The sequence below is a fragment of the Filicampus tigris genome, chromosome 5 (assembly GCF_054856515.1).
Source record: "Filicampus tigris isolate MCC_2025a chromosome 5, RoL_Ftig_1.0, whole genome shotgun sequence".
Taxonomy (NCBI): Eukaryota; Metazoa; Chordata; class Actinopteri; order Syngnathiformes; family Syngnathidae; genus Filicampus; species Filicampus tigris.
Genome location: NC_141221.1, coordinates 1,602,293 through 1,625,460, shown reverse-complemented (window position 1 = coordinate 1,625,460; position 23,168 = coordinate 1,602,293). Strand labels below are relative to the sequence as shown.

General features: G+C 40.7%; 1 protein-coding gene across 2 annotated transcripts in view; it reads left to right on the top strand.

The window, feature by feature from the left end:
* The first annotated feature begins 900 nt into the window (after positions 1-900).
* The window catches only part of antxr2a (ANTXR cell adhesion molecule 2a), a 59,757-nt gene continuing 37,489 nt past the window's right edge, over positions 901-23,168 (top strand). The window contains exons 1-11 of one of the 2 annotated variants that reach the window (XM_086031082.1): positions 901-940; positions 1,030-1,420; positions 3,593-3,664; positions 9,030-9,101; positions 9,215-9,296; positions 9,381-9,485; positions 9,580-9,648; positions 10,747-10,827; positions 13,853-13,913; positions 15,214-15,309; positions 16,635-16,704. In XM_086031082.1, the coding sequence (XP_085887208.1) occupies positions 1,227-1,420; positions 3,593-3,664; positions 9,030-9,101; positions 9,215-9,296; positions 9,381-9,485; positions 9,580-9,648; positions 10,747-10,827; positions 13,853-13,913; positions 15,214-15,309; positions 16,635-16,704 (902 nt within the window). In that variant the 5' untranslated portion in view covers positions 901-940; positions 1,030-1,226. The other variant, XM_086031081.1, reaches the window with a different exon arrangement.

Below are 23,168 nucleotides of genomic sequence, written 5' to 3'. Positions count from 1 at the left end.
TTTTCCCAAACAAAAATATCACTTTTTTATAAATATTATATATTTTTGTAAATTACGATTTTTTTCTTGCAAAAATTCTCGTAGGATTCCACCTTTTTATATTGTAATTTATTATTTTCTTAAGAAAAAAAAAAGACTGAATTCTATTACGTTCCACCAAATCTCTAAGAAAAAAATGTTTGAAGTTTCAAAAAGGTTGGTGAGCCCTGACATAGAGAATCCTTAACAGGTATGTTGAAATGTGTGTTTTGATTCCGTAGCCTGGGGTCACGTCTTCTTTTACCAGCATTGCCAACTCTTGTTTGAACAAGATGGACGAGTGATAACATTCTTGGAATTTCCTGTTTGAAAAACACCTGTGTGGAAAACTATCGGATAACCTGAGGCGATGTCATGCCATCCGTACGATAAAACACAATGCTACATAACATGTCTTGAAAAGTAAACAGGAAGCACATTCAACCCAATTTTTTTTCTTTGAAAAATACTTTTTTGCTTGAATACATAAAAATGCAATTATCCCCAAATATATGAATTTGCTCTTTTTAGATGTTTTTACTATTTGCTGTAAAATGTACTTTCTTAGTCGGAAAGATATATTTTTCCTCCCTGCTCCATAGTAAATGTCATACAATTCCGACTTTTCTAAAAATGTATTTGATTTGATTTTCTTCCTAAAAAGTTTAATTCTAAAAAAACGTTGTTTTCCCAGAAATAGAAGATTTCTGTAATATTGTTAGTTTTTCTTTGAAAAATATGACTGTCTGATTTATATTCTTAACTTCTCCTTAAAATACGTTACTTGGTGCCTTAAAAGTTGCTTCATAAATGTCATTATTTTTTGCATTTGAATGAAGATTTTTGTGATTCTTATATTTCCCAGCGTCCTCGAAGAGAGACGCTCACAATTCCGACCTTTTCCTGAACGCATCACAATTGAGTATGTTCGACTTCTTCCAAGTTTTGTTGTGTGTCGTAACGTCTCTTTTCCTCAATTTTCCTCTGCTTTTCTGACATTTTCTTTCAAAGTGGCGTCCGCGCGAATCTCAGACTCGGTTCGGAGTTTACCGAGGCTGCAAGTGAGCGACCTGTGAGTCAACAACGATGACGCCCGAGCGGTAATTTCCCCTATTTCACATGTCGCCGCGGACTTAAAATGCGGTGATTTGAGTTGACATGTAGCTTGGCACTCGTCATCGTCGTCGTCGTCGTCGTCTTGCACACAAATGTATCGAGACAAACGCTTGAAAATGTCCAAAAAGTCGCCTGACTTCTCCCCCGGGAGTCAACTTTTGACCGGGCAGCGTTGGTGGCGTGCGGCCGCCGTCGGAGCGCTCTTGCTGGGCGTTTTAGCCTCGACGGGCTGGGCGGAGGAAGCATCCTGCCACGGAGCCTACGACCTCTACTTCGTCCTCGACAAGTAAGACGCACGCACTTCATCGGGTCTCTTGCGTGATCAAATGAGCTTTCATGTCAGCACAAATGTGGTGATAACTCGCTCATACCATCAGAGTTCATCGCATCAACACCAGGTGTCATGTAAATATGCCCCAGAGTGGCTGTGGATGGCATAACAATATTGGTTTTTGTAATTTAAAAACTTCAATACAGTATTTTCCTTAGATTATGTGAGTGGACAACCAAAAGTAATAGCACACCTGTCCCGAACTCGCCATACTTTCTCAAATCTTTTCACATCTGTTAAAAGGTGCCGATGCGATTCATGGTAAATGACAATTTGTGCAAGAACTTAAAATTGTTTTGCTAATGCCGAAACACAAAATGAATGACTGGCTAATACATCACAACATATCAAAACAACCGCAAAGTAGCAGAAATGTGCCTGTGAAGAGCTATAGGCAGTGTAACGTTATGAAATGATACGTATATGGCATAACAAATTGAAATTTGTATGAGGGCAATTACTTCGCTTCCGTCAAGTGATTGAACTCCGAAGAATAATAGCACACCTGTCCCGGACAAGCTAGCAAGAGAACTAAAAATGCTAATTGCCCAAACAAGAATTTCATTGACTGAGTTATGCGGCTGTCACTAACAAATCTTTTTAGAATCCATTACTTCATCGATTATCCTGGTACTGGGACATACATGCGTACAGTCAGTCCTAGTTAAGTTATTACTTTTAATAGTGCGCTGACAGAGTGGCTTTGGGCTTTGTTACTTGGAATGAGTGATACAAAAGTGATGAGTAATTAATAATTAGTCACAGGACACAGTGACTTTGTGAGGTTTCTAGAAAACAAAATTGGCATGTGGTCTGCATTCCGGGCCGGGCGGCCAGCTGGCGCGCTGTGGACGGACGCTGGAGTGGGGTGGGCTGGAGTTTGGGGACACATGTTTCTGGTGGTGGAAGGCAGCAAAGCAAGTTCAAGTTATGATGCAAACGCAGGAAGGGGGAGTTGCCTCATCATGCCGAAAACTTCCTCTCCAAGAACATGAAATCTTTTTTTTTCATTTCATTTTATTGCAATCGCTTCTTCAAGTCTCCCCAGACTCTCTCCTGTTGACCCCTTTCGACAGAATGCTGACAGCATTTCTCGAGATTTTCGTCAGTGTGTTTCATCATCATGTGTCAGTCAGGTCCAGGTTGCGTTTGTTTTTTGTGTGGATTTTGCATAAAAGCACAAGTCGTACTTTTTCCCATATCGTCGCTGTACTGTGAAAAACAATTATGTTCTTTTTTTTGTTCTTATTTTTACGTGAATCGTGTTTCCGCCTTACAGACACCGCATTAACGTAAAAATGAAAAATATTCCAAAGTTGGACATACATGTTTTTCACAGGACAGCGACGATATGTAAATAATATCGTTCTTGTCAAATTATTTTTCTCAAAAATATACAACCTGTTGTTTGTGGATGCATATCTTCTTGAAAAAATAAACCTTTTTTACAAATCAAATTTAAAGTAAAAAAGTGTAAAAAATGTTTATAAATGCGATTTTTTTTTCCAAAAAGTGCCTTAATTTTTGTAAAAAAGAAAATCAGGAAAATGTATAGCTTTATTCTTGTAAGATTTTTTTTTTTTTAAAACAAAGGTTATTCTCAAACAATGTCTTTATTCTTGTAAGATTCGCTTTAAAATAACTTTTTTTCTGGGAACAACATAACTTTTTTTTCTGGTAAAATTACAACATGTTTTGAAAAAAAACTTTTTTTTCTTCAATACGAATTTTCACTGAAAAAGTATCAATATTTTCTTATTTGTTTTTAAAAGGATCTTTCCCTCAAAATGTGTCTTCATTCTTGTAAAACTGTCAAAAAGTTGTCCCTTTTTTCTTTTGAAATAAATTAAATATGATTTATTCTCATATGCTAAAAATGTGTCTTAAAAAATACAGGATTTTTTTTCTCTTAAAAAAAAAAAAAATCCCCAAAAATATGATTTTTGGTGTTTGTTAATGTTCCGATTTTTTTCCCGACGTGCTGCTTCATCAAAGCAAAAGGTGTCATTAGGTGAAATGTCGTGCCACTTCCTGTTGTGGTGAATTTCAGCCTCCCTCTCTTGGTCTCTTAGAATCGTTCCTGACATGTGCCACAAGATGAGCAGCAACTTTTTTGTGTCCTTTCAGGTCGGGAAGCGTCGCCACCGACTGGTTTGAGATCTACTCCTTTGTTAGGAATCTCACCGACAGATTTGTCAGGTGAGTGAGTGCACGCGTGACAAGCCTCCCAAGTGGACAAACTGGCACTTTGCAATAATATGGGTGGATGGATGGATAATAATAATGTTGACGATGACACAAGTCACACCTAAGCAGTGACCACCAAAATCAAAACGGAAAAAAAACAACGACTTGGTCTCATTCTCCATGAGAAAAGTTACACAATTACACAATTTGAACATCCATGTTGAACTCTGAGTCACAGGCCTTTCTATTCCACTTTTTGGGTTGTTAATAATTTATTTAAATGAAAAAGAGACTTTCATAAAAAAAGCCTGTGTGTCACAAAGAGGACTTGATGCAATGAATAAGAAATAAACCTGTTTATATGGAGGGGGGGGGGGGGGACAACTTTATTATAACCTACGAGAAACGTATTACTTAAGATGACAACTTTTTCTCTAATAAATAGACTTCATTCCCTCATAATTTTTCACCCTGAAAAACATCCAACTCTATCGTTAACTTTTCTCCTCCTACATAAGGTCTCGTGGACAATGCTAACCAATTGGAGGCTGCACAATCGGCACTTTTGTTCCCGGTTGGAACCCTGTCACGTTTTCGCACGTTCGCCGGCCTCGCGGCTCCGCTCTCGACTTTCGAAGGACGAGGCCGCGCGTCCTATTCAGACCAAAAAATTGTCTGTCTCCAAAGTGTTAGTGCCGCCGCCGCCGCCGCCGCCGGCGCCGGCTGCCAGCTCAGCTACAGGACAGACGGTGGTGGCCCCGCCAGAAGCGCCGCTTGCTTGCGCGCTCGCTCGCTCGCTTTGCCCGCCTGAAGAAAATAGCAAAGGCAGCAGGTGGGAGTGGGTGGCGGAGTCGGCCGCTCTTCTGGGCTGCGAGAACGGCCATTTGCCACGGGAGTGGCCGCCACACGTACACCCCCCGCCGATCGCGTACACCCCCCCCCCCCAACTCATGACTTCCACCATGTCGGGCTATGTACAGTAAGAACACGACTGGACAAGCTGTTGACTTTTTTCCATTATCTTATTCTAAAATTTTGAATAATTGTGACTTAATTTTCAAAAATGTCTCATCATTATTGGGTGGGGGAATTCCACTGGCGCCCCACGCAAAATTTGGACTCTTTTCCTTGGAAAACAATGTCTTTATTCCTCTAAATGTACTTGTAAATTGATTTTATTTTCAAATTTTTTTCAAATAAAAAAAAAAAAATCACTTTTTTCCTCCAAAAATAGTTTTCACTTTTTTTCATGGGATTATTACATTTTAAAAAATTCAATTTTCCCTCAAATACAATATGTCTTAATTCTCTTGAGTAACTTCCGAATCCCCCCTTCCCCCGACACACATACACACACACAGACACGGCACAACGTACACAATGTACAGCAAGACGGCCAGGAGGCGGCGAGGACAATCTGTCGAAGATCCCCGCACACGGCGAACGCTTCTGTTCCGCCGTGTGTGGCTAATGGCTACACTACGTCTGACCAATTTCGACAGGAAGCCATCCAACCCTCCCGCTGCGTGTATTGCCGCCAATTTCACGTATACAATCGCCGACGTCGTTTGCTTGATGTACACCGCGGCCGTTTTGTAGCATGCATTGGACAGATTACTTTGGACGGCGTCCGCGTGCAACTTGATGCCAAATTGAAGGCGTTTCTTGCCACATGCTCAGTTTAAAACACGTCTTGTCTTTCTCTTTGCACCCGGTCTGTCCCCTGTTGCAAATCAAGAGCAATTTAGGACAAAGGCACTCCAAATACACGTTGCTTGCGAAAAATTATGGAATGAATGCCTGGCATTGTTCCCCTATCTGTCACTGAAAAGCCCTGCAGGTGAAATGAATAATAATCATATTTTTATGGGATTGCTCATATTTTTGGGGGGGAAAAAGGTTCCTTTATTAAGACAAAATCAGATTTTTGGGGGAATACAAATCTTATGTTTGTTCTCACACTTTTTTTTTTTTTCAGATGAAATAAACTTTTTAATAGAAAAATTCATCTGACAAAAATGCAGTCATATGTTTTCGAGATAAAATGCTTAATTTCACTTCCCGCCGCCGCCTCCAACGTCTCACCATAGATTCATTGACGCTAAACTTGCGTGCAGCAGCGCGGTTTCCTTCCCGGATAGCAAGATCGATTGCCTTCAACTTAAAACTCGCATCATACGAACTCCTTATTCTTATTCTTCTTTGCATTGATTTTAGTTGTTATAGGGACAGAATGGGAGGAAAAAAATTTTTTTCAAGAAAAAGTCATCTGAGAACAAAAGGCATTTTTTTCCCAGGAAATGAGCAATACTTTTAAAGTTAGAAATTTCTTCAACTTTAAAAAAAAAAAAAGATAAAAATAAATATTTTGGAAATCGTAATCCCACAAGTCACCACACACTATTGTTATATTTTTAAATTGTCTTAAAAAAGGGTTTCCGCAGATCCTTAAAAAGTGTTTCTATGTGCTCTTCCAAAATCAAGGCCTTATTTATCCCTAAAAGTGACACTTTTGATCCTTCGATGCTAATGCAAAAATATTTTGATGTTGGGATGGTTGAGGAAAAATTGGATATGTTAAAAAAAGCCAAAACCCCCCCGGTGGATAACCCAAATGTCCAAACTTGAAATGGAAGAAGTTTGCAAAGTAAAACGGTGTGCCAAATATGGGTAGCTTATGCTCCCACAAAGGCCTGTGGGAACGCTGCAAGTTGGCCGCTGCGCTTTGCAACTTCACGCCCGGCCGGCGAAGCAAAAGTGTCACATTTTCTCTTTCCACCCAATATGTCCTCATTTGCAATTCCCTCTTACACTTTGAACACAAAGGAACAAAACATACAAATCAGACCGTACTTTCCAACATTTCCAAGATGATGATAATGATGATTCATTTTCAAGGCGACACTTTTAGTCTTTCAATCTGCCAGTCTGCACTCTAAAAACTGCACAAATTTGCTAGATTTTCTTCGGACACCCAAAATGATAACAGTGAAAATAATGTAGCACAGCATTTCTTCAAACATGACCGATATTGGAATATAATATTGAAACCCACATGACCCGCTCCTCGAAATTTGATCGACATGACCTTCAATAAAAAAAAAGGCAAAAAGCTGGCGCCCTCAAACTTGCTTATAATCTACATACAGCAACTAAAGATATATTTTAAACATCCACATGAATATACGAGCAACGGTTAAGCTTTAAATGAACAAAAATATAAAATATGTAAATGACTTTTTTCCTAAGTAAATTGACATTACCTTTTCAAATGTATTATGTACACTTGTAGACTATACATAATGTACACTTTTGCAGTATTATAATGCTGAATTCTATTTGGCCTTTTAACTCTTTTTTTTTTTTTTTCCTTCTACTACAATGTATGAATAACATCACGGTTATTTTGGTATAGGTAAGGCCATGGAAATGCTTTAATCCGATGGCAGAAAAGGTGCCGGAACAACTTAAGCTGCGTGATCTTAATTTGGCAAAAACCAAGATCCTCTTTCCAAGCAGAACATGCCACTTGTCAGCTTTCAATGTGTGAATGTTCTTTAAAAAGTGGTCAAAATGACATCAAAGTGGAGTATTTATGCATTTGAATGCAATGGACTTGATTTAAATTTCTACAATTTAGTCATCAAATGCAGCTAGCGTTGTCCTGTGCGGCGTTAAAAATGTCAGGTACATATTTGTGTCCATATTTCTGCCCTGCAGGACGTGACTCATATCACAGCAACAACATGTTAGCTGCGACTTCCTTCGGGCTGACAGAAGCTGCGTATAAAAAAAAAAAAAAATAAATAAATAAAAAAAACGGCTAAATTTAGTACTATGCTTCCACCACGTGTTGAAAATATATTGGATTCACATAGCCATCTGATACTCGTAGAAGCTTTAAGCAATTGTCCAAGTGACCACACTGCCTGATAATAATCATCATGATAATATGAAAGGACCATAACAAAGTGCTAACGTAATGTTTTAGCTCCCATCTGTTGTTAGTGACAGCTGTGCATGTTTGCAAGGATGAGCTTTGAACTATGGAAATCGAAAACCTGCTAAAAAAAAAAAGAAAAAAAAATACCCCCTAATATTTCCGCCATGAAAAATTTTTGCCTTCTTTTTTACCTCCCAAAAGTCGGTTCCCGCCCAAAATATATTTTGCCCTTATATTTCCCCCAAATTGTTTTTCCACAAAAACAAAACAAAGCAATTAAAATGATAAAACAATCCAAAAATACCCAACCATCAAATCCTCTATTTCTCAAATTAAGCACTATGAAATTTTAAGTTTAAAATGGCACAAATAATGTACAAAATCCACAATCACCTGCTCTGCTCTGCCACAACACTCAGAAGCTGTTCGAAATTAGAGGAAGTTGCTATGGTACAAGGGGCACAAGTCGCTACAAAAAAATCCAAAACACAAGAACAAACATTAGGCAAACGTGTATTTCTGTAACAGGTGTAAATTTGTGGAATAATTTTGAAAACGTGTGCATCACTTGCTGTGTTCAAAAGTAAAGTACAAAAAGACCATAGAAATCAGCTAAAAGTCAGTTAATTGCCCAAATGCCGTAATTTTTTGGAACGTGTTAAATTGAGTGTAATGTCATAAAATATTAATTATGAGTATGAGAGTATAATGACACACAAATGTGCCAGAGTGTGTGCTTAAATACTGCCTGTGTGTAGACTTATGCACGTAAAGGTGCAGGTGCAGTTGCATACATGAGTAGGTTTATTCATGGACTTTTTCCCTTTTCTTTTATTTTGAGACAAATTACATGAATGACCAATTACTATATTAATTTGAAACAAGTCAAAATACACAAAGAAAAAGGGGTGGGACTAGATGAGTTATTACTTCCTCCTACTCCCTTTTTAACATGTTTGGGAACATATTCTGGAAAAAAAAATGTTTGGGTTGACTTCCGCTTTAATGATGAGCAGTCTTCTCTCTTCTCTTTTATTATTATTTTTTTTTACTTCATACTTGATTCTTTTCTGTTATCTTTTGACATGTTCAATAAACAAAGAAACAAAACACAAATATTTGTACCAATTTTCTTTCATCTCCAAAAATCATCCCTCTTAGAAAACATAGTGTTCCACTTCAAGAAAATCTTGTTCTTCCTCCCAGAAAATGTCCCCGCAAAACCTTTTTTACCGACAAAAAAGGAGTTTCTCCCAAAGTATCATTTTTCGCACAGTCGGCCGAGCGCTAAAATAAATTGCCCAACCTAAAGTGTGATAAAGCACGTAAACAAAACGTTCACAGCAAAAATGCATTTAGCTCATTATTTTTTTCATAAAGTGAAATGAATATGTAATCCACTTAACAATGTTGTTCTTTTTTTTACCCCTTTAGTCCCAGAATGAGAGTTTCTTTCATCGTGTTCTCGGCCCAAGCTCACGTCCTCCTCCCGCTGACTGGGGATCGGTAAGTTAGCATTGTATCGCTAGTGTTAGCATTTCAAGCTTTCTGTAAGAAAACGGTGCCGTATTAGCGGTAGCTTAGCATACGAAAAAAACACCAGTTTTTTGTGTTATAAGATACGAGATCGAAGAAGGCCTGGAGAAGCTGCGTGCAGTCAATCCGGCCGGCGAGACGTACATGCACGAGGGCATCAAAGAAGTGAGCGGAGCCTTTGCCGTGGAGCTGCGAGAAATGAACCTGACTTTTTTTTTTTTTTTTTTTTGGCGCCTTTTCACCCCGTAGGCCACGGATCAGATCCAGAAGCAGACCAGCAAGTCGTCCAGCATCATCCTGGCGCTGACGGACGGGAAGCTGGAAGTGTTTGTTCACGAACTCACTGTCAAACAGGTCCCGTCCGTCCCTTGTGCGCTTCTTTTTCCCGGCTGAGATTTCGATTTTCCGGAATTGACGTTTGTTTTTTTTGTGTGTGTGTTTCTTAAAGGCAAAGGAAGCACGGAAGTACGGCGCGCGCGTCTACTGCGTGGGCGTCAAGGACTTTGACGAGCAGCAGGTGAGAGAAGACTTAGCTCAACGCTAACATAAAATGCCATAGACGAGCTAGGAATTAGCGTTGATGTCACTTGTTATCCTAAACCTTCGGAGGACAACTGCTACTTTACACACGTGGAGCAGCAACACGTCCAAAAGTGGGGGGCCCGCTGTGGGCTTGCTTCTTGGCCGCAAAACAAAATGGCCGCTTTAGGCTAGGGACCAGCTCCGTTCGAAAGACCCTCCAGTAGCCTTCATCCCTTGCCACTTGAGTGGCCTCCCTGACCCACTTTGACGCACCGCGCCCCCGTCTAAATGGGCTCAAATGACAGGATGTCACGTGAAATCAGGAAGGCTTGCTTTTTGTTGCATCCCATCGGGAGATGGCACAGAGGAGGAGCGAGGTCAAGGTTTCATTCACCCGTTAACTCGGGCATTGTCTTCGGGGATGCTCGGAAATTCTACATTTTCTCACACAACTCAGCGTTTGTTTCAAATGTCCTTCATTGTTTTGCTACATTTCTACCTACCGACTTACCTTCTTACCTACCTACCTACCTGCCTGATTACATGCCTACCTACTTAACCTAAAGACTGACCAACCAACCTGTTTTAGCTTCCTACCTTTGTCACTACTGACTGACCTACGTAACTACTTAGCTACGCACCTTACGTATATTTACCTAAGCCACCTAAGTACCTACTGATTCGCCTACTGACCCATTAACATAGCCAGTTACTTATCTACTCACTGACCGACCAACTGCCTGTGAATATATTCTTTTTTTAAGATGCCTGATTAATTCTGAATGGCAGCACATTTACAAAGTAGCAAACCCTGCTGGCCACATTTGGCCAACGTCGGGGCTCCAATGCGGCGTCCTGTACACCCCCCCCCCCCCCCAACCCCGCCCCCGGGTAACCATGGCGACCATTGCTAACCATCCGGAGCATGTTAAGTCCCAAACAAAGGCAACGTTAGTCTCCCTTTGCGCCACCGTCGAGCGTTTGCCACAGTTGGGCCATCTGCTGCGTCGCCTGCCGCCCGGCCGCTCCGGAGCCGAGGCTCAGTCCAAAGCGGAGCGCGCCGTTCTCAAAGCGTTTTTCTCCCACCCCGCAGCTCGCCGACATCGCCGACACCAGGGACCAGGTGTTTCCCGTCAAAGATGGCTTCCACGCGCTCAAAGGCATCGTCAATTCCGTAAGTGGGGCCTCCTCCTACATCTTCTTCTCTCTCGTTTCCGGTGTTTGATTTAAAAGTCGGAAACGGCTCATTTCCTGTAGCCGACTTCACTCGTGCCGCGAAGGGAAAAGCCAGAGTGAGGCGTCAAACGCACGCACACACACGCAGTGCGTGTGAGAGAACTTTAGTGGTGTGTGGCAGCGTTTCAGTGGTGCCTACATTATGTGTCAGCGTTTTAGTAGTTTGTGTGGGTTTCAATAGTGTTTGTGTCAGCTAATATTTTTTTTAAGAATGTGTGTCAGGCGTGGTGTGAGAGCCTTTAAGTGGTGTGTGTGTGTGACAGTGTTTCAGCAGTGTGTGAGTGTGTTTTGGTTGTGTGAGTGTCTCAGTATTGTGTGTGAGCGTTTTAGTAGTTTTTGTGTCTGAATAATTTTTCAGCAGTGTGCGAGTGTGTCAGGATGCGAGCATTTACTGTCTGTCTTGTGTATGTGAGAGTGTTTCAGTAGCGTGCGTGTCGCTTTACAGTATTGTTTGTGAGCATTTTAGAATTGCGTGTGATAATTTTCATAGTGTGTAAGAGGGTTTGTGTCAGTGAATAATTTTTCAGTAGCGTGTTTGTGAGGGTTTTAATAGCGTGTGTGAGAGCTTTCAGTAGTGTTAGAGTGTGACTGAGTAACGTGTGAGATACTTTTTGATATCGTGTGAGAGCATTCCATTCGTTTTGTGTGAGCAGATCATTTTTCAGTTGTGTGTGAAGCGTGAAAGCTCTTCCCGAGTGTTTGAGCGAGCAAATAATTTGTCAGTTGTGCATTCGAGAGTATTTGAGCAGAGCGTGAAAGCTAATACTTTTTCATTTGCTATGTGAGAGTTGTCTGAAGTTTAGAGCGTTTCAAAAGTGTGTATGTGATTGAGCATTTCACTAGCATGTGAGAGCTTTTCAGTAGTTAATGCGAGAGCGTTTCACTAGTTTTCGAACCAATTATTTTTCATTTGTTTTCGCCGGAGAGTACTTGAGCAGTGTTTGTGTGAGATCATTTTTCATTTGCCAGTAGTGTGAATCACTTTTCAGCATTTTGCGTGGGATCATTTCAATAATGTGTGCGTGCGTGTGTTTGAGAGCAAATTGGGGAACAATAAAATCCCGGCCACAGTATTTGGGGCCTGCAGAATTTGTCTTTTGCCTCATACACACGCGCACGCACGCATGCACACATACACGCGCGCGCACACACGGAGTTGGTTTACATGATGTGTGTAAGGCGAGGCCAGAAGGAACATCTGCTGGAGATGTTGCAGCTGTGTTGAGGCCAACACGGACGGACGGACGGACGGACGGACGGACAAACGGAGCTGCCACGTGTGCAGCCGGGAAGGACGCGAGGCCAAAAGCGCTCGTTTTCATTGTCGCCATCCAACGCGATCCGTCCACTTCTCGCTTTTCAAAACCATTTTTGTCCCACTGGAAGGAGAATCATTTGTTCCCAGGTGAAACTATGACGCCATACAGGAATTGTCAGTCAGACAAGTTTAAAAAAAGTGCAAATAATTTTATGCGACGTAATCGGTCACAAATCACTGTCATCACTTTAATGATGAAGCTGTCAGGCAAAGTTGATTGACAGAACACATTTTTGGGTCAAATGGAAATGTTGTCAAATACAGTTGGTATCAAAAACAAAACGATAAGCCAGTCTAAACTTTCATGACAAATGACGAAAAATATTATTTGTACATTTTTTTAAGAGTAATAGTTTTTAATGTAATTTACTGTCTTTTTTAAATTATATAAAAATATATATATTTTTTAAACAGTAATAATTTCAAAAATACTTAACTTTGGTCAGTTAAATTTTTCAATTTTTTTAGTTTAGTTTAGTTTTTTAGTTCGTTTAGGATTTTTTTTTCTGTATTTTTTGGAAAGTGAGTGATTTCTGGCATGTTTAGGAAAGGTGGAATTTCAGGAAAGTTTTGGATAGGCTTGTTGAATCTTTGGTGTAAATGTCAGAAAGTGAGTGATTTCTGACATGTTTAGGAAGGAGGATTGCTGGTAAATTGAGAAAAAAGGCCTGCTCACTGGCATATCTAGGAAAGGGAGGTTGCTAATATGTTAAGGCAAAATTAGCAAAAGTGGGTTGCTGTTAAGATTAGGTTAGGGGTGGTTGCTGGCAAGTTTTTGGGGGGAGGTAAATTTAGGAATGGGACACATTTGTGTTTAGGAAGGGTGCTGGTAAGGTTTATGAAAAGGAAACTGCTGGCATGTCTCGGAAAGTAGTTTGATAGTATGTTTAAGAACGGGGCATTGCTGGTAAATTTATGAAAGAAAAAAAGATTACGACGAGGGGCTGCTAGCAGGGGTTATTGGTAAATTTAGTAAACATGAGATTGCTGGCTTGTTTAGTAAAGTGGGTTAGCAAAGGGGTGATTGTTGTTACGTTAAGGAAAGCGAGGTAGCCGCTAAGTATTCCTGACAAATGCAGCGGGAAGCTTCGACCTGACGGCAAACAAGGCGGACATCTTTTGTCTTTATCTCCACTTTGCCAAGGAAGTCATTATCGGCGGATAAACGATGCACTTCCCTTTTCCTGTAGCCTCCCCCAAATCGTCTCATTTTTTTTTTTTTTTTAATGCTTCCATATCCCGCTGTCACATTTATTTCTCACACTTGGCAGTAAATACTTGCCGCTCGTCAGATGGAAGTCGCGCGCAACCTGCGCCGAAAGATGCGAGCGCGCCCCCGCCCGATGCACTTCTTTCCAACCACGCTCCATTTGCATACTTTGTCCTTTGTTGATTTATGGACTGGCGACAGTGGGACCCTCACAAGCCTCTTTATATGTTAATGCCGCATCGGCAGCGTTTTCAATACAAGCGGCGGATGTAATCGCCTCGCATAATTTGCCCATAAAAGCCGGCGTAGACCCCGGGTCGGACCCGAGACGTTTCTCAGGTGTTGCGCCTTCATCTTTTTTCCAAAGCTGACACGCTCGATAGGGAAGCGCCGACGTGACGATAACGTGTCACTGGCGTTCTTCTCTGTGTGCAGATTTTGAAGAGGTCCTGTACAGAGATCCTGAGTGTGGAGCCCTCCAGTGTCTGCGTCAACGGTGAGGGCATTTCAACACTCAAGTGCTGGTGACACCAACTCAGCTGGGAAAATTCAGCCTGTTCAAGTTGATCGTCAGGAGCATTTTCGGAAAGTTAGTCACGTTTCGGAAAAGGTGGAATGCTAGCCTGTTCACAAAAGGCGGATTCTGCTGGTACGTTTAGGAAAGTCGAGATTGTTTGGAAGTTTCAGAAAAGTGGAGAATTCTGGCATGTGTAAGGAAGGGCGGGTTGCTAGTCTGTTTAGAAGAGGTTTGTTGGTACGTTTAGGATAAGTATGATTGCTGGTAAGTTTAGGAAAGGGAGTGTTTTCTGATACGTATATGGAAGGGCAGGACTCTGGTATCTTTAGGAAAGGTTCGATTGTTAGTGAGTTTTGGAAAGGTGAGTTTTGTTCGCATGTTTCAACTGCGGGTTTAGGAAAGTCGAGAGGTAAGTTTGCGAAATTGCTGCAAGTTGGCAGGTTGTTGGTGCGTTTAGGATAGTGCAGGTCGCTGGTGCATTCGGGAAAGGGGAGATTGCTGGTAAGTTTAGGGAAACGGTGAAATACTGGAATGTTTACAGATTGCATGTTACTAGTGTAATTAGGAAAGTGGTTGTTAGTTGCTAGGTGTTGGATAAAAGAGTGCTGGTAAGTTTAGGAAAGGAGTGATTGCTGGTAAGTTTAGGGGATAGGGAAATGCTTTTAAGTTTAGGAAAAGCAAGGGTGGATGGTACATTTAGCAAAGAGTAAAATGCTGGTAAGTTTTAGGAAAGATATGGCTTGCTGGTTGGTGCATTTTGGAAAGTGTGTTTAGAAAGCGAGAGATTGCTGGTGAGTTTAGAAAATGGGGAGACTGGCATGTTTTAGGAGCAGCGGTTTGCTAGTATGTACAGAAAAGGGGAGATTGCAAATAAACATTTGAAAAGCGGGGATAATGGCATTTTCAAGGAAGGCTGTGTCATCTGTATGTTTAGGAAAGTGGGCGGATTGCTGGTGATTTTAGGAAAGAGCTCAGCTCAGCCTTGGAAATTCTGAAAAATTAAGACCATTCAAGATGCTTGATTTTGACGTTTTTTTGGAAAGCCAATACAAAATCAGCTCTGATGTCCAGTTCACAGATGGATGCGAAATTTGGTGAGAATGTATATTGTAACAGGACAGACGAAAAAGTCTCAAGGACCCATGGCCGAAATTGAACATGAGGTCAGCCATTTTGGTTTGAAGGGGACTATTTCTGCTATCCCGAGACTACGTCGATGGCTTCCAACTGGGGAATTGGCCCAGATGCTTCTACAATCTCTGAAATGTTCCCACTGCAGAGACCTTTGACATCGTCCTGCGCGGGAATGGCTTTGCGTTGGGCCACAGCAGCGAGAACGTGGTCTGCAGCTTCATCGTTGACCAGCAAACCTTCAGTAAGTGTCTCCAGCATACTGTGAACGTCTTCCGACAGCAGCACACCTCACTAGAAAAAAAAAATGCAAAAAATCGTCCTTTTTTGTTTTTTAAATGCCATTATATATGTCCTACGTTATTATGTGTTTATGTGTGGGGACAAAAAAAATCAGATGATTTTTGCCGATTTGAAAGGGGCTAATATCGACTCGTAAAATTGGCCGGCCGACTATTGGTTTCAGCACAATTACACACCAGACCAAACCAAATTTATTTTTCTAGCACTACAGAGATTTTGTTTGTTTGTCTTTGTCTTTTGTCGTAATGTGTTATTGTGGAAAAAGGAATCAGCAAAAATGAACGCATTATTTTATTTATTTATTCATTTTTGCCGATCTGGTTTGTTCATTGGAATCTTATCTTTGTCTTATGTTGTGATGTGTAATGTGGGGGCGGAAAAAAATCAGCCGATTTGTCAAGATTTGAAAAGTATTAACATCGTCGGTTGGGCCTAATACCACGCCATACCAAACCAACATCATTTTTCAAGCACCATGAATAGCAAAGTGCTGTAGTAAAAAAAAACAAAAAAAACAATCAAATAAGGCGATGTGATAAAGTACAATATGTAGCTGTCTGCAGGTCATTGTGCTTCTTATTTTGGGCTGCAATCTGTTTCCGCCACGTTTGGCTCATCTTCTCAAACACTCGTTTGGCGCGTGCCAACGCCAACAAGTTATTTTCTGACTCTTGACTGAAATACTTGTGCACCATATTTTCCCTGTTTTTCCTTCCTTCTTTTTTTTTTTTTTTTAAGACTCAACTTGTCGTCAGCAGATGTCCTCGTGCGTGTCCTTTCTCAGTTCCGTCGCCCACTCGGGGGAAGGTCCGCCGTTCCCTCATTTTTTCTTTTTTTGGCTCCCGCATGTGTTTCTGATGACCTTTTCGACGGCGGGGGCCACGTTTTTAATTACGGACGGTGATTGAGCACGTGGGGGGCGGGGGGGGGGGGTTTGTTTTGCGTCTTGACGGCTCTCGAACACGCGCCGCATATGCCGGGCAGATGTCGCCCGTCTTGTCTGTCACCCCGGCAGTTGGAGGGCCAAACAAACGACCTCGGTGGCCGGAGACTTAAACACACGCACACACGAAATGGAGCAATTAAGGTAGTGAAATGCCTGCCCTTGTGGGCAAGGAGAGCAAGCAAACAACTGCTACTTTACACACACGCAGCAGCAACACATTCAACAACAGAGCATGCAGCAAAATTCACAGGCATACTGTCTTTTTTCTTCCTTCTCAGTGTAACGTGAATGTATTTTTTTTGTGTTTGTTTTCTGTCCAGATCACAAGCCGAGCGTCGTGCGTAACGACTACCTGCTCTGTCCTGCGCCCAAGCTCTACGACGTGGGACAGTAAGTACACGCTCTTGTGACAAACAGCCACTATCCTTCATGGGAAATGCTTACAGCATATTTGATATTATTGCAAAATAATTCACGTTTTTCTATGTTGCGTAAGTCTAAAGGGGAAGTCAAGCCAAACATTTTACTTTACAAGAGTACTGTATGTTCTATGCAGGCCCACTAGTCAAAACACAGCATTCTGATTGATATTGCGTTTGTAGAATATGAGTTATGTAGTAAAATCTGTCTCAGGGGGCGGGCATTTTGCCACTTGCTGTTGACTGAAAAGGACATCAGGTAACGACCAATCATGGCTCAGCTTCAGAAAACAGGTCAGCCGTGATTGGTTGTTGACTGTGATGTCGTTTGCAGCCGACAGAAGTGTCAAAATGGCCGCCCCCTGAGATGGTAAAAGGGGTAGATTTTGCTGCTTGTTGCTCAAAAATAATCAGAATGCCATGTTTCAACTAGTAGGCCTGTATAGAACATATTCTTGAAAAAAAATATTTTTGGGTTGATTTGGATTTTTAAGTCATATTCCATTTTTAAGTCATATTCCATAAACCCAATAATCAGAATGCCGTGTTTCGACTAGTCGAGGCACAGAGAACATTTTCTTGGAAAGAAAATTTAGCGGTTTAAGTTATTTTTATTAACCAACTTGTTTCGGGTCAAATGAACTTTTTTTTGGACGAAATATGGGTGAAAAAAAGTTGATAAAACTTCATCTGCTACTCTGATTCTTTAAATGACATCTTTTTGTGAAAGATTACTAATATTTTTATGCAATCTATGCAGTGAGTCACATTGACCTAAAAACGTGTGTGTGTGTGTGTGTATATACATACATATACATACATATACATATATATATATATATATATATATATATATATATATATATATATATATATATATATATATATATATATATATATACATACATATACATACATATACATATATATATATATATATATATATATATATATATATATACATACATATACATATATATATATATATATATATATATATATATATATATGTATATGTATGTATATATATATATATATATATATATATATATGTATGTATATGTATGTATATATATATATATATATATATATATATATATATAAAAAAAGAGGTTTAATGCAAAATTTAGAAATTACATTAGAATACATTTAGAAAATCAGTTTTTAAAATGCATCAGTTTAACTTGCAGCATAAGAGGATGTCGCACATCATAGAAGTATTCAATGTGCTGTTGGCACGGTTAATAATAGAAGACGTTTTATCCAATTTTGTGACATCATTGTGATTTTTGTTTCCCTAAACTGCAAAAAAATAAAAATAATAAATTAAGAAAACAAAGGCATGTACTCCGTGAACGTAGTGATATTATAGAAAGCCGCAAAATCAACAGGGAATAGACGCGTTTTTTTTGGCGGTGTGGTTTTCGTAATCGCCAAACTCACCCCAGCACACGTTATACTGCAATCCAATCAAACGCGTACGATTGTAAGCAGCAGTGCCCGATTATCTATCATACTTACAGTATAAGCATTTATAGTATTACACCCTAATCCTTTGATCTTGAGGCCATCTGATTTGGAGACAAATGATTGGATAGAGGGGATTTATTGCAGCAAAGATATTTGTTTTCTCTTTAGAACACACGTTCCACTTTTAATCGAAATATGTTTGTGTAGTGTTTGCTCTCAACGTAGAACCAAAACAATTTCATTGTCTTATTGTTCAAGTAGTAAGACCAATGTATGACTTTTTGACAGTAAATTCACCTTAGTACACCCGCTGGAATGCACGTAATTCATTGTAAAATATTACTTACATAAATCTCAATAAAATGTGTATTAGTTAAATGCACAACAATTTTATTTAATTTTATAGATGTATTTGTTATGTTATCATTGGCTACAGGAATGAGTAGAAAGCAATAATCTATAACAATATAAATATATAATTTTATTTCATTTTAAATTAATGAAATGAAAATTAAATAAATTAAATTAAATTAAAAATAATACTTGATAAATGTTCATTCATTAAACTCGCAGTAATTCACATTTAATTTCATTTTCTTGAATAGGTATATTTATACAATAATATACATAAAATAATCATTTTAAATGAAAAAATATTAAATAAAATATTAGTTTACATTTTCTATTTTATTTACTTTTAAATAAATACATAAAAAGTAATAATGATATTAATAAGTTTGCATAAATTAAATGCATAATTGATATACAGTTATTTTCAATTTGTGTCAACTCTTTGTGTACGTAATGTACGCTACATGCTGTGATTGGATTTGTTTTCTATTTCTATATCGGTAACGTTTTATCAAAGGCATTTTCTATTGATACTGATCATGTGTCAATCGCTATGCATATTGATATTGAATTGTCGGTCCATCCCTAATTTGATTTCATATTACATACATCCAAATCTAGCAAAAATTCAACAACATTTAAAAAATGTATAAAAAAAACATATTTCCATTACATGCATCCAAACAGACACACACATAAAATGAAAACATACATTTTGATATGACTGTTTAAATCCGCAATAAAGTACATCTAATTGATCCTTCAATTGGATTGAAATGAGTATGGAACAAATTGGAGAAAGACATATGTGAAGGAATGAAAATGCCACAAAGATGGCGTAAGCAAACTTAAATGGTTTTCCATCCAAAGGTGTGCTCCAATTCGCACAAATCGAGTTGGCCATGCACATCGGGTAAACACCCATTTAGCAACCGCCTCCAACGTTGACACCGCGGCCCATCAAAGTAGCAAGCCAACATCTGCTGCTGCCGCACGCACTCGTCGTGCCGCTCGCGCCCGCCCCTCCTCGCTCGCTCGCTCGCCAAGGATGCCGTAAACCTTTTTTTTCCTGGAGCGCAGACATCTGTAAAGCCGCACTTGCCCGCCACGTCGCCGCCTGCCGCTTAATTAACCGCTCGCCGGCCCCATTAAGGTGCTAACTAGTTGGGGGGCTGGCGCTAAGCACATCTGCTGGTGGGGCTTGATAAGGTTGGGAGACAGATGTCAACACACACACACACACACATTCTCGACATTAGCTTGTTAGCATTGCTAACCGCTGACGTTCAACTACGTAGCTTTAACCACAGATGAATTTCAGATACACATGCAGGCAACCATGTATCAATACGCATGCACATGCGCTAAGCAGAAAACCGCTTAGCTTTATCCCAAGCCAAATGACGATCGCATAGCTTTATACAGAACCAAATGAAAACGCAGACAACCGCACAGACTATGTGGATGACCGCTTAGCTTTATTTGAAGCCAAATGTCGATGTGGATGTCCACGTAGCTTTATCAGAGCCAAATGACTATGCGGACAACAGCATAGCTTCGCAGAGCTTTGTCTAGTTCCAAAATGTTGAGGACCGCATCGTTTTATACAGAGCCAAATGACTATGGAGACGACCGCATAACTGTATCCAGAAAAAAAAATGACTATGCGGAGGGCTACAGCTAGCTAAGTGCTCCTGTTGTTAAATCGTAATAGGAGTTGAGTTGCCTGGCACAGATGCTTGGAATGAAGTTTCCGTGACAACAAAGGAGCGCACACATGAACGGGAAATGTCTTCACGTAGCAGATGCGAGCAGCTGCCCGTCCCACCAACCCCTCCGCCTAAAGCCGGCAGTCTTAATAATTGACGAGCTTTAGCATTAGCATCGTATGCGCTAGGTGTCAACGGGGCCCCTCTGTTATCTTTTACACTCTGCCCCCATTGTGAAAACACCGAGCAAGGGGCCCCTCCCTCCCAATGGGCACCCAGACGGGAGTCCCCGGACGGGAGGTTTCGGGATGGGGAGCAGGTGCCGGCGTTTGGGGGCCGCTGCTCCAGCTGTCGGAGCATGGACCCCGTCCCTGGAACGCGGGTTAAAAAGGGCGGGAGAAAATAGCCCGTTCCTTCACATGACTGGAGTCGAAGTTTACAGGCACTGGCGCCGCCCGGCTGACAGATGGGCGACAGCGGTGGCGGCAGGCAGGACGTTCCCACTGCCAGGATTGTCAAAGCGCTTAATTATTTAGAGAGCATGGGGTTAAAAAAAAGGGAACGGTTGGCATCTGGTAACTTTCTGAAAAGCTAACACTAGTTAGCTCGGCCGCATCGTCTTTTGGCTCAGCGTAAAGCTTTGCATTTATCGGCATTTGGCTCTGCCTAAAGTCGTCGCATAGTCGTTGAACTCCGGGTGACGCTAAGTGGTCATGCACAAAGTCATTTGGTTCGGGATAGATATAGGTGTTCACCAGAATTTTGCTATGCGAATGTCCACTTTGGCTAATGAAACAAGCTATGCGATCATTTGCATTTGGCTCCATCTAAAGCTATACAGTCACCCACATAGTCATTTGGCTCCAAATAAAGCTATAGGGCTTTCCACATTAGAGAAAGCTACGTGGTTATTCACGTAGTCTATACCATAGTACTGCAGATGACCACATGGCTTTATCCAGAGCTACAGTAAATGACCATGTGGACAACCACATAGCTTTTTTTTTTTCCAGCGCCAAACTATGCAGACAGCCGCATGGCTTTATCTGGAGCCCAATGGATGACTGGATAGCTTTAGCCACAGGCACATGACTATGCGGACGACTTTCTGGAACCAAATGACAATGCGGTCGACCACATAGCTTTTTCTGGTGTCAAATGACAATGCTTACGATAGCCTAGCTTTATGCTACATAGCTTTATCCAGAGCTAATGGTCCTGTGTTTTTGTCGTTCCAAGTGGTTTCTTTTCCCCCCGTTTGAAGCAGAGGCACTCCAAGTGTGGCGCATGTAAGACACTCGCGAACGCCGTACCATCTGTCAGGAGTCCAAAGCGCACGTCCATCAATCGGGAACACTCTGGAAGTTCTCCCAGCTGTCAGCAGAAGTCCCCGCCGAGTGACGCCTGCCGACGGCTCTCGCATATGCTCCGCTGTCAATTATTCAGCCTCCTCCATTTTCCCGTCTTTACGGGAAACTTTGGAAAGCCATTAGCGCGTCCCCGATCCCTCGCCGATGCGTCCAGATGGACGCGGCATCTCGATCCTCTCCTGTCGTCTTCTTGACGGATCCCTCGACGAGTCGACTTGCCCGCCGTCACGCAAAAACGCAATCTTGCAGCTGTCGTCTTCCTCGGGCCACTCTCAATTCTTGACGCTTTTTATAAAAACTATCTCAATATATTTATAAAACAAAACAAAACAAAAAAAAACCTTTCAGACAGTGTGCTTATTTTACATTCGGAACTGTCACAACAAATGTAAGACAATATGAAAACGATTTTTTTTTTTAAAAGTGGATTTTAACTGACTCACTGAAATCAAAACAATCCAAATTAAAGCTTACAAAGTCATAAGAGTGTGTTGAAGGTCACCAAACTTGAAGGAATACAGGCTAAAGCTCACAAAAATCAAAACAGTCTGCATTAAAGCTCACCGAAATTGGAGCAAAGTCTGCATTGAAGCTCACTAAACTTGAAAGAGTCCACATTAAAACTCACCCTAGTGGAAAGAGTCTGCATTGAAGCTCACCTTAATTCCAGCGTTCACATTAAAAATCACATTTAAAAAAAAAAAAGTTTTTTTTTAATTTGAGCATCATGTTAAAAAACTGTTTGCATCAAAGCTCACCGAAATTGGAAACCGTTTGCATTCAAGATCACTAAAATTAAAGCTGCCCAAATTGAAGCTCACACAAACCGTTGGAGTCATCATCAAAGCTCACGGAACTCGAAAGAGATTGTTTAATTCTTTTATTCCACTAATGCAATATTAATCAGAATATCGTGTTTAGACGTTTTTTTTTTTTTTTACAAAACAATAAATGTCAAAATAAATTTTAAATCGTGATTGTTTTTACTTTGTGTGTGTTTACTTTCAGTCAAGGAGCTTGTACGTCAGTACGTTCGTATTAATGACAGATTAAAAAAACAAAAAAATAGTAACCAGTGCTGCTGTTTTTCTTCTGCATTTTTAAGCATGATGCATGTCCAAATGTTGAAAGTGATTATCTTTGGACTTCATACAGCATGTCCTGCATCTCAGGAAGTTGAAGGAAAAATATGTTTTTCAGGTGACGCTTGCGTTTAGGATGTCCAGCTGTGATGGGAGGAGGTGAGGGGATGGCAGGGGTGGGGGCTGGAGGTGTTCATCAGTGTTTCTCGCATGGGAGCCCTCGTGCCTGATTAATAACCTGCCCGCCATTATCACCCATTCAGCTTAAATTGGCTAAATGAGCTTCTGCTGTCACGTCCAACACGGAGAGCTCACATTTGCTCTGCACACCACAAAGGCATGGACACCTTCCACACTCTTTAATATGCTCTGGATGTTGGCCAATTCAAACATAAAAACTAGCCCTTAAAAAGAAAGAGCAAACACAAGGCTAGCAGAACACGTTTTAACCTC